Below are 17,704 nucleotides of genomic sequence, written 5' to 3'. Positions count from 1 at the left end.
CAAAAGGGGTGTACTCATTTATGCTGAGCACTGCATATATGGAATGCCTTTAAATTCTCAGTAGCACATAATGGTGTGATTTTATATAAAGTTTTATAACAGCCCAGTAAACATCAAATAGGAAAGTCCAACAGTTACTTATGGTGTCATTGAGTAAAAATGACAATTTTCAATTACGGAAGGTGTTGTGTAGTCTTTACTCAGTATGGTCTATAACTGAAAACAACCCTCAACAAAGAGCAGAGCCCACAACCCCAATTACCATGGCACTTTGTTGCCATTTTGGTTTGAAGGTCACGCTGCTGACAATAAACTGTACATGAATCCATGTTTCTAGGAAGTAGCAGAAGTCCATGGCCTTATCACACTGGTGTCCCTGTTTTGGCTCTCCTCACTTTAAGCTCCTTTTGGAGCTCATGATCAGATTCCCGTAATCTCCCAATGTCCAGCATGGGCTCTGTTAAAGGCTTTCCTTCTTTCTGCAACTGAGCCAGAGCAATAGCCCTCAGTAGTGGTGGGTATGGCACATAGCGGACAGGTTCTGGCTCCGGCAGAGGGATAAATTGCTTGAAGTTCTCTTCTTCATGCCGTGGTATAAGACGCCAGTCATGGTACATGACTTTGCTGATCTCCTGCTCTTCAGGCACGGTTTTACCTGGGTGAATGAAGAAGATGACCATCAATATAAGATCATCAAGTCACTCTACCTAAGATAGGCTCTGCTTATGATCCTGGATGAGAAATACGCTATATGGCTAAAGCTACAAGGACCCCACTCCAAATAATTGAGTGAATGTGTTTTAGTGAAGGGTACTGTTCATTCTACAATTCTCTAGCATACAAAGACATTTAGATTTGGATGTCAAGCCTACTACACACGGGCCAAATGTCGAGCGGTATTTTGGCATCTTCCAATTTTTATTGCATATTTGGCCCGATGTGGTAGCCGGTCTGTCAGAAGCCAGACGTTCGGTCGGCTTCTGTCAAAGAGGCATGATTGAAGAAGGTCTGCTGATCAGCTCCTGATCAGTGCTCTCAGCCAATGGCTGACAGTGTTGACCGAAGTGTTCTGTCCGGGATGGGGGGCATCCCTGTCAGAACCCAATAGCACAGCAGGGGAGCTCGCTGTACCAATATCGGATCATTAGTATACTATGACATACAAAGCCATCTACAACACTGCCCCAATTTACATATCTGATCTTATCTCTATCACCCAAACCGTACTCCTTGCTCCTCGCAAGACCTCCTACTCTCTAGCTCCCTTATCTCCTCCTCCCATGCTCATCTCCAAGACTTCTCCAAGGCATCACCCATTCTCTGGAACTCCCTACCCAAATCTATCAGACTATCACCTACTCTACTTACCTTTAGGCTATCATTAAAATCTCTCTCTTCAGGGAAGCCTATCCCGCCCTCTGCTAATACTGGAATCCTCTATGCTTCCAACCACTCCATCCCCCACAGTTTTACCTATTGTACCACTCACCCCTCCCTCTTAGATTGTAAGCTCCAAGGATCAGGGCCCTCAATTCCCTCTTGTATTGAACTGTATTGTTACTGTATTGTCTCCCACTATAATGTAAAGCGCTGAGCAAACCATTGGCGCTATAAAAATCCTATATAACAATAATAATTAGTACAGTGGCTCCTCCTGAGCTGTCCGTTTTTTTTCTCATTCAGTGTGTACCAGGCTTTAGTGCAAATAAAAAAAGTATCATGGACAATACTCGATTGTTCCTAAAGACATTCAGACAATTACAATCTGGTGGCAATTGTTCAATACGAATACCCTTAATTAACCTGAGATGTCCAACAAACTCATATGGGTTTGATGGTCAATAAATGTCCGCAAATCGTTAACCATATAGTGTACTTCACTCTCTTTCTTAACTACCTGCCGACCGCAGATAGCCGAATGACGGCTTCACTGCGGCCGGCCAGTTCTGAGTGGACGTCATATGACGTCCCCCCAGAACGCGCTCTCCTGCGCGCCCCAGGGGGCGCGCACCCGGCGATCTCCGTGATCGCTGTGTCCTACAGACACAGCTGATCACGTGATGTGGTAAAAGGCCAATCACAGCGCCTTTTACCACCTGATCAGCGGTGTCCAATGACACGCTGATCAGAGGGAAATGCAAGTGCCGGTTCTCGGCTGCACTTTCCTCACGCTGTCAGATCGTGAGGAAAGTACTGCCGAGAACCTGCAGTTGTCAGAGCGGGGATCGGCACCGATCATCAGGGCACTGATGATCAGTGCCCTGATGATCGGTGCCCAGCAGTGCCACCCGCAAGTTCCGCCCACCTGTGCCCAGCAGTGCGCCCACTAGCTCCGCCCACCTGTGCCCAGCAGATCACCCACCTGTGCCCAGCAGTGCATCCACCTGTGCCACTCTGCAGTGCCACCTACCTGTGCCCAGAAGTGCCACCTACATGTGCCCAACAGTGCCACCCACCTGTGCCCACCCACCTGTGCCCACCAGTGCCACCCACCTGTGCCCACCCACCAGTGCTGCCCACCAGTGCCACCCACCAGTGCAGCCCAGCAGTGCTGCCAGTCAGTGCCACCAGTCAGTGCCCAGGGGTTGTGCCAGTCAGTGCTGCCAGTCAGTGCCCAGCAGTGATGCCAGTCAGTGCCGTCTATCAGTACCCATCATCAGTGTCACCTATCAGTGCCACCTATCAGTGCTTCATATTAGTGCCGCCTATCCGTGACACCTCATTAGTGCTGTCTATCAGTGCCGCCTATCCGTGCCACCTCATTAGTACTGCCTATCAGTGCCCTTTAGTGCTGCCTATCAGTGCCCATCAGGGCCGCCTATCAGTGCCCATCAGTGCTGCCTCATTAACGCACATCAGTGAAGGAGAAAAAAATGCCTGTTTGAAAAATGTTATAATAGAAACAAAGAAACTTTTTTTTTTTCAAATTTTTTGCACTTTTTTATTTATAGCGCAAAAAGTAAAGCGCCCAGTGGCGATTAAATACCACCAAAAGAAAGCTCTATTTGTGAGAAAAAAATTATCAAAATTTCATATGGGTACAATGTTGCATGACCGTGCAATTGTCAATCAAAGTGCGGCAGCGCTGAAAGCTGAAAATTGGCCTGGTAAATAAGGGGGTATAAGTGCCTGGTAGGCAAGTGGTTAAACAGCTTAGTTCATCAATTACTTTTCTACACTGTTTACCAAACTATTCACTGCAAACTCTACAAAGAATTAAAAGGAAACAATAGGGGTTATCTACTTAAACTGGAGGGTGCAAAAGCTGGTGCAGCTCTGCATAGAAACCAATCAGCTTCCAGGTTTTGTCAAAGCTTAATTGAACAAGCTGAAGTTAGAAGCTGATTGGCTACCATGCACAGCTGCACCAGATCCTGAACGCTCCAGTTTTAGTAAATCTATTCCTATGTATATGTGTAAGAATGTATACTAGAATTTGGAAAATTAATATAATGAGTTAGTTTGGCCAATTATTTTTTTTTTTCACATTTCATAACCCCTCATTTGCTGTGGCTTCAGTTTGTGTTGCTTGCCTATGAGTAAAAGGTCGGATGTTGCAATCAAATTTTATGGCATACTCCCTTTCAGATGCTATCATTTGAAGGCTGCACTGGGTTCTAAGCAGTCCTGCCAGAAAGACTTGCTTTTTTTTTTTTTCTTCAATAAAGTCATCTGCAGACAACAGGATCTATGAAAACAGAATTATATAACAAAATGCATCCACAAGATTTCTCTACGTTGATATGTTCCCTCAAGACTAGCTGGACGGGATCATCAGAGAGCATGTACGCACGGTTTTAAGCAAACTCCCACACCCCTTCCTTTATAGAAAACAGTATTTTAGATGTCATCCAGACATTTTTACCACCAACCTTAATTATTAAACTAATTGTAAAGGATTGCTTTTTATTTTTTTTTAACCACTTCCTGTCCAGCTGTTGTATATAAACGGCCAGACGGTGGCAGTACAGGGTCGGGTAAACATTTATAAACAACCTCCCCGCCCCCTGCTTGTGCGCACTCCCTGGGAGCACTGTGATCTAGTGCCCGCTGTGTCCTCCGGACACAGTGGAACACCGATCGTCGTATGGGACCTCTGTGCAAGGTACCGATCATGTAATCACTGATTGGCCAATCAGTGATCACATGCAGAGTATTAAGCAAGATGTTACTTCTGACATCATTGCTTACTACGTGTGAAATCTGTGAATGATCACAGAGGTCACATGGTACAAAGCTATTCACAACAGCCTTGTACCATGTGACAAGCTGTGACCAATCACAGCTCACACAGTAGTTCTCAATGGCTACAAGAATGCAGCCAGAGAGAAGGAGCAATGATTGCTTTTATAGCCTTTATGGGTGTAAAAGCAATCAGTGTAAAAAAAAAAAAAAAAAAAAAAATCTTCATCACCCCCCACAAGTAGTAGTGTCACCATGGTGACACTGTACTGCTAGGGCGACAGTATGTTAAAATAATAATAATAATAATAAAAAAATAAAATAAAAATGTACAAACAAATGTTTAAAAATTATAATTTTGGTTATAAACTAATTTGGGTTATTTATTTATTTTTTTTACTAAAAAGATAAACGGAATAAATTTTGGCCAAGATTTACGATGAAATATTATTTGCCAAATATTAATTGTCATTCAAAGTGTGATAGCACTGAAAGCTGAAAATTGGCCTGGACAGGAAGGGGGTAAAAGTGTCCGGACTTGAAGTGGTTAAATAACAAACATGTTATACTTAACTGCTGTGTGCAATGGTTTTGCACAGAGCAGCCCCAATTCTCCTCTCCGTGAGTTCCCCTGCTGGCACTCCTGGCTCTTTGCCCCCACCGAGTGCCCTCATAGCAAGCATGCTTGCTTCCGAGCTGGCTCTGTGTGTCCATAGACGCACAGAGCGCGGCTCCTCCCTGGCTCTGATTGACAGCAGTGGGAACCAATGAGGAGGGAGAGAGCCAAGAGAACGGCTGCTCCTGTGCACACTGCTGGATTGAGATTGGGCTCAGGTGAGTACAAGGGGAAGCTACATGCAGAAGGTTTTTTTTACCTTAATACACATTAACTTTCCCTTAATAATTTCGTTGAACTAAAATATTAACATGGATTTCTATTAAACTTTTTACAGTATGTTTTTGGTCTGTTGCTTTTTTTTAAAATTTGTAATGACATTTAATGTACCAGGACCTACCGCGATATGTTAAATAACCCCAGGCTTGCCCATGGTCCATGTTCTGGAAGACACAAACACAAGTTAAAATATGTAAATTAAGATTAAAGAATGAGCACACTGTTAACAAAACCTAGCTAGTTTCATATATTATTTAGGAAAATCAAGCAAGTTGGCAAACATAACCTTTCAAATTTATCCATCCTCCTTCGGTCACCTTAGGTCTTCAGAGTTCTTCAGTGGTATTCTAGAATCCTGCAGCTATCTTCACTGGAGTACATCAAAGAAAACACCCCTTAAACCTCTTTATGTGTGCGTGCTCTTAGCTGACAGTCTTTCAATAACAACTCTAAATTATAATCTGTCCCTATCATAAGTATACACTGGAGGTTTAACTAAAGTTCTGCAAGATGTAGCTGGTACATCTATCATGAAATCAACAGCTCTCAGTTTGTGCTATCTAAACATACACTATATTGCCAAAAGTATTGGGACACCTGCCTTTACACACACATGAACTTTAATAGCATCTCAGTCTTAGTCCGTAGGGTTCAATATTGAGTTGGCCCCGCCCTTTGCAGCTATAACAGCTTCAACTCTTCTGGGAAGGCCGTCCACAAGGTTTAGGAGGGTGTCTATGGGAAGGTTTGATCATTCTTCCAGAAGCACATTTGTCAGGTCAGGCACGAATGTTGGATGAGAAGGCCTGGCTCACAGTCTCCGCTCTAGTTCATCCCAAAGGTGTTCTATGGGGTTGAGGTCAGGACTCTGTGCAGGCCAGTCAAGTTCCTCCACCCCAAACTCAATCATCCATGTCTTTATGGACCTTCTTTTGTGCACTGGTGCACAATCACGTTGGAACAAGAAGGGAACATACCCAAACTGTTCCCACAAAGTTGGGAGCATGAAATTGTCCAAAATATCTTGGTATGCTGATGCCTTAAGAGTTCCCTTCACTGGAACTAAGGAGCCAAGCCCAACCCCTGAAAAACAACCCCACACCGTAATCCCCCCTCCACCAAACTTTACACTTGGCACAATGCAGTCAGGCAAGTACCGTTTTACTGGCAACCGCCAAACCCAGACACGTCCACTGGATTACCAGACAGAGAAACATCTCCACTGCTCTAGAGTCCAGTGGTGGCATGCTTTACACTACTGCATTCAATGCTTTGGATTGTACTTGGTGATGTAATGCCCGGATGCAGCTGCTTGGCCATGGAAACCCATTCCATGAAGCTCTCTACACACTGTTGTTGTGCTAATCTAAAGGCCACACAAAGTATGGAGGCCTTTAGCTACTTACTCTGCAGACAGTTGGCGACATCTGTACACTGTGCGATTCAGCATTCGCTGACCCCACTCTGTCATTTTACGTGGCCTACCACTTTGTGGCTGAGTTGCTGTTCTTCCCAGTTTGTTATAATACCACTAACAGTTGACCATGGAATATTTAGTAGTAAGGAAATGTCACGGATGGACTTACTGCACAGGTGGCAACCTATCACAGGACCACACTTCAATACACTGAGCTCCTGAGAGTGACCCATTCTTTCACAAATGTTTGTAGAAGGAGTCTGCATGCCTAGGTGATGATTTTATACACCTGTGGCCATGAAAATGATTGGAACCCCTGAATCCAATGATTTAGAGGGGTGTCCCAATACTTTTGGCAATATAGTGTATATACTGGAGCAGGGTGGATAAAAATCAATGATTTTTTTTAAAAAAATCTAATTTGTTTTTATTTAAATCTGATTTTTTTTATTTAAAATCGGATTTTTTTGAATAAAATGCTTTTTGAGAAAAATATATTACCATCCAAAGGTTATTCCATCATGAAATAAAGATTAGTTTTTTAATTATGTAGAATAAGGCTGTATATGTTTAATTTTTTTTGGTAAATAAATTCCATGACTACATTCACAATGTCATGCTCTTCCAGAGGTTTTTGTAAGATTATTGGGCAGTTTCTCTGCCTACAAGATATTATCACAGATGCTTGGTTTACTTTTGCAGTTCTCAAAACTGAATTTTACTCAGCGGAGATCACATGCCTCTTCTTCACAGCAAAAATGTTTTAACATGAACAGAGTTAAGAAAAAGACCTTAATCCTAACTTCTACAAACCTATGAATACAGAATCAACCCCTTCACTGCTAAGTTTCAAGAAGTTCAGTGAATAGAATAGAAACAATATTTTTCTGATTGTTTGGAGTGGAATAGATCTGCACAAGAAGAAAGTGAAACTAAGTGTGAGGAGGAAGGGGCTGACAGTCTAAGTTTCTTAAAATATATATATTTTGTTTAGCCAAATTAGTTACCAAACATGGATGTTTGTTTAAGGAAATCACATATGCTGGAATGTTATTGTTTCAGTTGAATAAATCTATTTAAATTGTTATTATTAAGGTAATGATTATTTTTCTCCTTCCTAAGTACAACAGAAAAGTTGTCCAAATATGAATGATTAACCTATTAAACTGGGGATAAAAAAACTAATATGAAAAGTTGTTATTCTAAAAATCTTCATCTACTTGCATATTAAAGATATACCAGCAAGAATCAGTCTTTATGTAGAAAACTAGGATTTAAATCAAGCCTTACTGACTAGTGATTTAAATTGTGATTTAACTCAGTTTGATTTAAATCAAATCCACCCTGTACTGGAGTATTTGTTACATCTGAACCTATGTCACCATACAATAAATAATTTACTATAAGAATAGTGATATGTAGAACTGTAGGGAAAATGATGGCAATAGATCTAGGAAGGTTCTATGTATTATTAAAAGAGCAACCTCAATGACCCTTTACCATCCCTGTGTTCTATTTTTGTTCCCCTCCTATCTTGTTAGCAGGGTTACCTTCAAAATACATACTTACACATCCAGCTGATATAGTGTTGTCCTGGGTCAAACCACCGATCCACTGCAGCATTCCAGGTCTTGCTCCACCATCTCATTTACTTACAACATCAGGGGGGAACTATCTATTTTGGGTTCTTGTAGCTGGCCTCATGATGGCATGCATGTTTCACTTCATCAGGGGGCTGGCTGCAAGAACCAGAGCCTCAGCAAGCCCCCTGATGACGTGGCATTGTAAAGTACCCCAAGGCCTCCCTCCCTTGATGCACCAGGAGGGAAAAAAAATGAAATGAGGTTCCCATGGCATCACCACAGCCTTATATTACACATGACCCCACCTTGGCTTCTAGCCCACAAAAATGAACACAACATGCAGAAGACGTAAGAGGCAGGCAAGCAAGTGTGCTGTCTTGTCTACCATGTCCATGTGTGCAGTATCCTTAAGGGCTGATTCACACTAGAATGCTGCGCGGGTTTCGTGCACCGCATTCTGAATGCGCTGCCCTTGCGACCTGCAGTGGGTGTCAGTGCAATATTACTGACACAGTAAACACAGTGCATTGGCCCACACCACATTGCATGGTACAAAAGTACCATGCAATCCAGTTGTAGTGCGTTTACAAAAGTAGTGCATGCACTAATTTAGGTGCAGTGCAGTACAATTTCAGCCCATTTAAAATGAATAGGCTGAAATCGTACTGCACATAACTGCATATGAATCGTACAGGAACGTGCAGCGCATACCGGTGCGATTCCTAGTGTGAATCAGTCCTTAGAGTCTGATGAGCTTAAATACCATGGTGTGTATTCTGGCTAAGATTGTCAGCGCCACTTTCTACCCTCTCAATTTTGCAGGACGGCGGTCATGATCTTCTGAACTCTCCCTCACCTCAGCTCTGTAATCCACTTTGACCTTAGTAATATTCCAGTAGCAAGGCTCATCGAATTGCTCCAGCCAGGACTTCTTGGTCACCTCTATGTTCTTCCATGCAGGGTTTACAAACAAATGGGGCACATTGAGAACTGGCTATATATATATATATATATATATATATATATATAGTCTTTTGGCGCAAGCTACCATTTCAGATTAGTGTTTGGCAGCTTTTTTGGAGGACCAGAAGAGGGTATCTGCAAGGTTAGGCCTTGTGTTCTTACATGTAGAGTTTACAAGCAAATTTGACTCATTGAGAGTTGGCACTATATAAATTGTCTTTTGGTGCTTGCTAACATTACAGATCAACTTTTTGCATCATTGCAAATCACACATATATGTCTACATTGTGTTGTTGATTGATCTCTTATTGCGCAGGTCTTCTCCAAGATGCAGGGTCAGAAGGTATGCTGGAAGCTCTGAGTTCAGCTGGGTATACTTACTCCTTAGAGCCACACTCTGTGCCATGGAGCATTACCTGGAGAAGAGAGATGCCTGCTGACTGGACATGTGTAGTAAGTTGTGATTGGAACAGACAACACGTTTTTGTATTAGAGCCGCTTATATTTAAAGTGGAAGGATCAGTCAACTCCAAACTGATATTTTAGTTCTTTGTAGGTGCTGCTGAGATAAAATGCCTGTTAGTTCTTTATATCTCCTGGGGATTCTCTTATTGAGATCTTTGTTGAGCATCACAGGTTTTCACAACTGATGTGGCCATTATGAGATGTCCCATTCTCTCTATTGGGTTTTCATATTTATTTTAGACTGCGGAAAACATAGCCAGAGCAAAGGTGGCCAGGAACAGTCATGGATTATAGCAGGAAGATCTCCCTGTAAGAGCAATCAAGATCTAAGAAAGAAACCTGGGGCAGTCTCAGTCTGCCAGACGTCACCTGCAATAAAATATCCATCTGAGAGGGTTAGTCCTATTTGAGGAAATCTGTACTATTATTATTATGCAGGATTTATATAGCGCCAGCAGTTTGCACAAAGGATGACAGTACAGTTACAATACAAATTAATACAGGAGGGATCAGAGGGCCCTGCTCAGTAGAGCTTACAATCTAAGAGGGAGGGTCAATTGATACAAAAAGTAATAACTGCGGGGGATGGGCTGATAGAGAAAAATACATGTACCGTTGCTAGGAGGGGGCAGGATAAGCCTCTCTTAAGAGATGAGGTTTTTAGGGATTGTCTAAAAGTGGACAGGGTAGGAGATAGTCGGACACATTGGGGAAGGGAGTTTCAGAGGATGGGAGTACCTTTGGAAAAGTACTGAAGGCAAGAATAAGAGGAGGTAACAAAGGAGCTGGAGAGCAGGAGGTCTTGGGAGGAAGGAAAAGAACTGGAAGACTGGAATTTTGAGACTAGGTTAGTGATGTAGCTGGGGGCTGAGTTGTGGATGGCTTTAGAAGTTGTTGTAAGTACCTTGAATTTAATTAGTTGAGTAAGCGGAAGCCAGTGGAGGTATTGTCAGAGAGGGGTGGAGGACACTGAATGGAAGCCAGTAGAGGGATTGTCAGAGAGGGGTGGAGGACACTGAATGGAAGCCAGTGGAGGGATTGGCAGAGAGGGGTGGAGGACACTGAATGGAAGCCAGTGGAGGGATTGGCAGAGAGGGGTGGAGGACACTGAATGGAGGCCAGTGGAGGGATTGGCAGAGAGCGGTGGAGGACACTGAATGGAAGTCAGTGGAGGGATTGGCAGAGAGGGGTGGAGGACACTGAATGGAAGCCAGTGGAGGGATTGGCAGAGAGGGGTGGAGAACACTGAATGGAAGCCAGTGGAGGGATTGGCAGAGAGGGATGGAGAACACTGAATGGATGCCAGTGGAGGGATTGGCAGAGAGGGGTGGAGGACACTGAATGGAAGCCAGTGGAGGGATTGGCAGAGAGGGGTGGAGGACACTGAATGGAAGCCAGTGGAGGGATTGGCAGAGAGGGGTGGAGGACACTGAATGGAGGCCAGTAGAGGGATTGGCAGAGAGGGGTGGAGGACACTGAATGGAGGCCAGTGGAGGGATTGGCAGAGAGGGGTGGCAGACACTGAACAATTGGTAAGAGCAAATAGGAGCTGTCAGTACTAAAGTCTCTTTTGGAAATTCTAGTTGCTGGACTATTATGCTAACCCAAAGGCTTTCAGTACTTTGAGTCAATAACTCAGATTAGATGAGCCGTTCTGATTTTTCTCTGGGTTCATTAGCTAAATTCTTGCCCTAGGTTGGAAGTAGAGATGAGCGAATCGAACCAGGCGAAGTGGAATTCGTTTCGAATTTCAGGAAAAATTCGATTCGTGCCGAATCCGAATATTAGCCAACTTCGGATGCACGAATCGAATTTTTCCCGATCAGCCGGCAAAAAGTGTCCCTGCAGAGAGCTCCACTATTTCTGACAGTTCTCTGACAGTTCCTTCACATTTACAGCGGTTGAAACATTGTATCTATTTGTTTCCATTTAGGATACAGATGTTTTTATTCGGAAACAGATACAATGTTTCAACCGCTGTAAATGTGAAGGAACTGTCAGAGAACTGTCAGAAATAGCGGAGCTCTCTGCAGATACACTTTTTGCTGTACTGGAATACTTCTTCTTTTCATTCTTCTTTTCATTCTTCTCATTCTTCTTTTCATTCTTCTTTTCATTCTTCTTCTCATTCTTCTTTTCATTCTTCTTCTTTTCATTCTTCTCATTCTTCTTTTCATTCTTCTTTTCATTCTTCTTCTTCTTCTTCTTCTTTTCATTCTTCTTCTTTTCATTCTTCTTCTTCTTCTTTTCATTCTTCTCATTCTTCTTTTCATTCTTCTTTTCATTCTTCTTCTTCTTCTTTTCATTCTTCTTCTTCTTCTTCTTTTCATTCTTCTTCTTCTTCTTTTCATTCTTCTTCTTTTCATTCTTCTTCTTCTTCTTTTCATTCTTCTTCTTCTTCTTCTTTTCATTCTTCTTCTTCTTCTTTTCATTCTTCTTTTCATTCTTCTTCTTCTTCTTTTCATTCTTCTCATTCTTCTTTTCATTCTTCTTTTCATTCTTCTTCTTCTTCTTCTTTTCATTCTTCTTCTTTTCATTCTTCTTCTTCTTCTTCTTCGTTGTGCCCCGTGACTGCCCAAATGAGTGAAGTGTGCGGTGATTCTAAGATCGACGGCACTCATCTGCATGTCATACTGACTGACAGTATTATTTCTCTTCCCCAGCAGACTCCAAGGGCATTTAAATTAAAGGTACAGTGTTCTGCACTAATATAAAGGCTCTCTGAAGCCTAGAAACCCTTTTAATAAGTTAAATTCGCAGCGAATAAATTCGCATTGAATCAAATTTCTCCCGCAAATTCGGCGAATCAGCCGAATTGAATTTTTGAATAATTCGCTCATCTCTAGTTGGAAGCTCTGAATTTATTGATGCCAAAAATAGCCAAACAACAAACATTTTCAGGGGAAGGTCAGTAATGAAGGCATCCAGGCTGTGTCAGTACTGGTTTCCTTTATGTTATTATGTTAAAAAGAGAATAATACATTCTAATAATTCATATTTTATGAGAAAAGGTTTCCATTGTATTCTTTTTATGGCACCACCTTTGTGCACAAACAGCAAGCCACTGCACACAATGTAATTCTCACACACTGTTTTCTGTAATTCCTTTTACCTATATGCAGAATACATTTTTTAAACCTGAATGCCAAATGCTAAGCATGTATATAATGTCATCATGTAATCTGGTAAGTATTCAGTAAACTATAATCAATGTATCATAAAACTAGCATACAGTGTTAAAGTGGAATTTCACACAAAAGAGGGAGTTCTTCTTTTTTGCCGCCAACTCACCCCCCAACATGTTTGGTCATACGTTGTTACGTTACGGTCATACTGGGGGGGGGGGGGTCGAGCGGGTATCTAGTTTTGACAGGTATCTGCTCCCACTTCCACTTGGATCGCTTAGGCAATCCGAGTGAAACTTCACCCAGGCGATCCAAGAGAAACTTCACCCCCACCCCCCTCTTAACCCGCAACATTTTGGGACACATCACAAGTCCCAGAAAGCTGCAAGACCATTCACAAAGTGCAGCTCAACTTGTGCATGCGCAGTAGGTAGCTGGCTGTGAAGCTGTTAGGGCTCACTGCGCACTTCAATTAATAAACATGCTTGCACCGGGCTGCCAAAGACCAGTGAGTAACCAGCCCAGGTGAGGGCGGCACTTGATCCATGGATATCTAAATATCCTTATAATGAAAGTCAGTAGCTACGGTATTTGTAGCTGCTGACTTTTAATTTTTTTGGGGGACTTTGAAAATCCTCTGACTTGATATCAGCCTGCACAGGGGGCACTAAGACTGAGAGAGGTATTCTGAGCTTATCATGGCTAACACTGGGAGCAGCCTCCAAGGGTGGGAATCAGAGGGATGAGATCATCAGTATTGGGCAGGGTGGATAAAAATCAATGCTTTTTTTAAAAAATCTGATTTTTTTATTTAAATCGGATTTTTTTTTAATAAAATTTTTTTTGAGGAAAATATATTACCATCCAAAGGTTATTCCATCATGAAATAAAGATTAGTTTTTTAATTATGTAGAATAAGGCTGTATATGTTTAATTTTTTGGGTAAATAAATTCCATGAATCCATTCACAATGTCTTGCTCTTCCAGAGGTTTTTGTAAGATTATTGGGCAGTTTCTCTGCCTACAAGATATTATCACAGATGCTTGGTTTATTTTTGCAGTTCTCAAAACTGAATTTGACTCAGCGGAGATCACATGCCTCTTCTTCACAGCAAAAATGTTTTAACATGAACAGAGTTAAGAAAAAGACCTTCATCCTAACTTCTACAAACCTATGAATACAGAATCAACCCCTTCACTGCTAAGTTTCAAGAAGTTCAGTGAATAGAATAGAAACAATATTTTTCTGATTGTTTGGAGTGGAATAGATCTGCACAAGAAAAAAGTGAAACTAAGTGTGAGGAGGAAGGGGCTGACAGTCTAAGTTTCTTAAAATATATATATTTTGTTTAGCCAAATTAGTAAATAAACATGGATGTTTGTTTAAGCAAATAACATATGCTGGAATGTTATTGTTTCAGTTGAATAAATCTATTTAAATTGTTATTATTAAGGTAATGATTATTTTTCTCCTTCCTAAGTACAACAGAAAAGTTGTCCAAATATGAATGATTAACCTATTAAACTGGGGATAAAAAAACTAATATGAAAAGTTGTTATTCTAAAAATCTTCATCTACTTGCATATTAAAGTTATACCAGCAAGAATTAGTCTTTATGTAGAAAACTCTGATTTAAATCAAGCCTTACTGACTAGTGATTTAAATCGTAATTTAAATCAGTTTGATTTAAATCAAATCCACCCTGGTATTGGGGGATTAAGTAAGAAAATTGTTACTCTACCGGGACCAAAGAAGAGAATTTTTACCAAAACAACAGCAAAATTATACAACAAGAACACAAACAGTAACACTAGCACTGTAATAATAATATGTTATGAGGCAAAAAGAAGTATGTGTGTGTGTGTGTGTGTGTGTGTGTGGGGGGGGGGGGGGATAAGGAGTGCACATAAGACCTACTACAAATATTTACTCAGAATGGTGATATAATGCCAGCTATTGAGAGCTGCTATCTTGGGGTGTCCTCTCTTCCTCTTAGATTTGGTTCACACCTGCAGATGCAACCAAATGCAGGTGCATTTCCATGTGTGGCATGAATGGCAGCCTGTTCATTTCCATGGACTGCTCTACACACGAGAAACACAGAAATTAAGTTCCGAACTCTTTTCATTCAGCTAACACAAAAATATTTCTGGATTTTCCAATCGCTGTTTTTATATTCCAGGATGGTCTGGATCTATGTAAAGGGAAAGAAGAGCAAATGCTGATTCTGGTGGAGCCTAGAGAATTTCTCAAGAGTGTCTTCTATTACATTCAGGTAAAATTTGGAAAGGTGAAGAACATGCAGATTTATATATATTCTGTATCTGCCACCCCTCTCTGCCAATCCCTCCACTGGCTTCCCATTGCCCAACGGATAAAATTCAAAACATTAACAATAACATATAAAGCCATTTATAACTCTGCCCCAAATTACATCACCAATCTTGTCTCCAAATATCATCCAAACCGTACTCTCCGCTCCTTGCACGACCTTCTACTCTCTAGCTCCCTTGTCTCCTCCTCCCATGCTCATCTCCAGGACTTCTCCAGAGCTTCCCCCATGCTCTGGAACTCTCTACCCCAATTTATCAGAATATCGCCTACTCTGCTCACTTTTAGGTGATCTCTGAAAACCTATCTCTTCAGGAAAGCCTATCCTGCCCTCAGCTAATAATGGAATCTTCTACTCCTCCTACCAGTCCATCCCCCACAGTTACTAACTTTTGAACCACTAGCCCCTCCCTCTTAGATTGTAAGCTCCAAGGAGCAAGGCCCTCCTATCCCTCTTGTATTGTTGCTGTATTGTCTCCCGTTATATTGTAAAACGCTGAGCAAACTGTTGGCGCTATATAAATCCTGTATAATAATATACTAATAATAATATAGGGACCCATGGGGCATATAGCTCAATATCCATGTGCCATATGTACAATAATTGCATTTGCTGAGGTCAATTATAATAGATGTAAAAAAAGGTTTACAGTATGTGTCCTAGATTTTTTATTTTTTTGTGCTTAAAGTGTTACTAAACCCACAACAGTAAAATCAGTCTGTATATGCAGTAAATCATGCTTGTTATACTCACTGTGGAACCTAAGGGGTTAATCCTCTGCACTGTGTAAAAATTATGTTTGATCCAGACTTCTCTGATCCTCCCCTTCTACTGCTGTCCCCAATCCATCTGCTGATAGAACAGAGCCTTGGAGACAAGCTGCACATGCACAGTTTGGTGTGTATTGCTAGAGACCTTTTTTTATTTTCTTGGGAGAGTGCATATATCCAGCACAGGGTCAATAAGCACTGTCCAGACAGAGGTTTAGGGGTCATGCAGCCTCATAAGTCAGTCGGGAGAATGAAAACTCCTCCTACCATCTTTATCCAGTACTCTGCTGGACATTGATAGAAGTCTCAGGACTGCTCTACCCGCTGATAAAAGAAAAGGTACTTAGCAGTTTATATTTACTAAAATAATTATATTTCTATGTTCTATGTACTGTGGGAGGCCAGATATAGTTAATGCAGGGTCCAGGGTTTAGTAACACTTTAAAGTGGAGTTCTACTCACTTGTCAAAAAATAACTCATTAGCTACAAAAACTGCTGACTTTTAAAAAACAGCCATTTACCTGTCCCTCGGTCCTGTGGTGTGTCTCCCGCAGCCCGTTTCACCGGCCGTCCTGGATTCCAGGAGGCCAGCAGGCCGTCATGTATTCCAGGAGGCCGGCATCTTCAGTGTGGGCACCCAGCTGTGATAGCTTGCGGCTTCACAGCCGGGTACCCACTGCACATGCGCGAGTAGTGCTGCACTTCCTGAATGGTCCTGTAGTCTTCTGGGACCTGTCACGTGTCCCAAAAGACTACAGAGAGGGAGGGAGGACAACTTCTGTTTCCAATCGCCTAGGCAATCAGACCGGAAATGGGAGCAGGTACCTGTCAAATTTGGGCACCCAAAGGTGCCAGTCCTTAATGGGGAGCGGGGGAGCAGTCCTTAAAGCGGAACTTCACCTTTTGGGAGGAGCTCCGCCTTAAGGCTCAGTTTACATCTGTGCGTTTAACTGCGTTTTTATCAAGTTCCTGTGAGTTATGTGTGGATCAGTTTATTAATTTCAGTGGGCTTCCCTACATGTAGGAATCATGGTAAAGAAGCCCCTGACCCCTGTTAAAAATTATGCCGCATCAAAACGTACCCTGCATTTCAGTATGTGTGAAAACAGACGCATGGGAGTGCCATTAGGAGTTGATAAATACTACTACTACTAATAATAATAATTAATTAATTCAGAAATATTGGCACTGCCACGTGTCTGCCAAAGGACAGCCCTTTTGTTACCATTTAGTAACTTATATAAAGAGAAGTACAGACTCCTGTAGTGTTGGCTCTGAAGAAGAGGTTGTGTCCTCGAAACGCGTTAGCCAGTTGGTCATCCAGGGTTCCATCGTATGGACTCAGATGTTGTTTGGATCATACACCTTGTTCAGTTTGACATACCTGTGTTATTATGTCCATTGTGAGTATGATACCTATTTTTGTTTCTTTAATACATTATTTTAAACGATAATGCACTAGGTCGGTGCGCCCTTTTTCTGTTTCTCCATTTGTATCCAGTGTATTCGGACCACCCCGGTCTGTTGAGGGCAGCAAGCAGTGCATATTCCAGAAAATTCCAGAACATTCTTATTAGGTCTACTGAGTCCTTTCCTAGCGCAGGAGTAAAGTGTTTGTTGTACAGGATGTTTTGCGTCAGGAAAGCGCACAATTTTGTTCACAACCAACAGTAGTGTGAATCTTACCTTAGAGAGACTTGAAGTAGTAAAATGTTGCTAAATGTCTATGTATATTTCAGTTGTTTTCATTTTGGGAGATTATACGTGGAAGTAGTTTAATTACAAAGGAATATGTAAGAAAAGGCATGTACTGTAGATGGATATAGAAAAGATATGAAGTATACAGATAGAACAAAGGGGAAAACAAGGGAGTGATGCGAACTGAACCCACATTTTCTTCCACTCAGGCTTTAGATCACCTGAGCAGCCATTTTTTTTAATAACAACAAAAAGGTACTTTTTTTACTCAA

The 17,704-nt window shown here is 41.8% G+C and overlaps 1 protein-coding gene across 1 annotated transcript; it reads right to left on the bottom strand.

Moving 5' to 3' along the window:
* Window positions 1-362: 362 nt before the first annotated feature.
* On the bottom strand, window positions 363-9,446 carry LOC149461605 (small ribosomal subunit protein mS34-like). Its single transcript, XM_089678040.1, has 4 exons — window positions 9,422-9,446; window positions 8,934-9,019; window positions 5,199-5,241; window positions 363-655 (listed from the first exon to the last, which is right to left on the bottom strand). The coding sequence occupies exons 1-4, from the start codon at window positions 9,444-9,446 to the stop codon at window positions 363-365; spliced, it is 447 nt and encodes a 148-aa protein (XP_089534166.1).
* Between the last annotated feature and the right edge of the window lie 8,258 nt (window positions 9,447-17,704).

Source organism: Staurois parvus, unplaced genomic scaffold (genome assembly GCF_062004578.1).
Source record: "Staurois parvus isolate SC_StPar_1 unplaced genomic scaffold, SC_StPar_1.0 ptg000197l, whole genome shotgun sequence".
In the NCBI taxonomy this organism is placed as follows: domain Eukaryota; kingdom Metazoa; phylum Chordata; class Amphibia; order Anura; family Ranidae; genus Staurois; species Staurois parvus.
The sequence above is the reverse complement of the archived record's forward strand: the minus strand, read 5'-3'. Positions and strand labels throughout refer to the sequence as shown.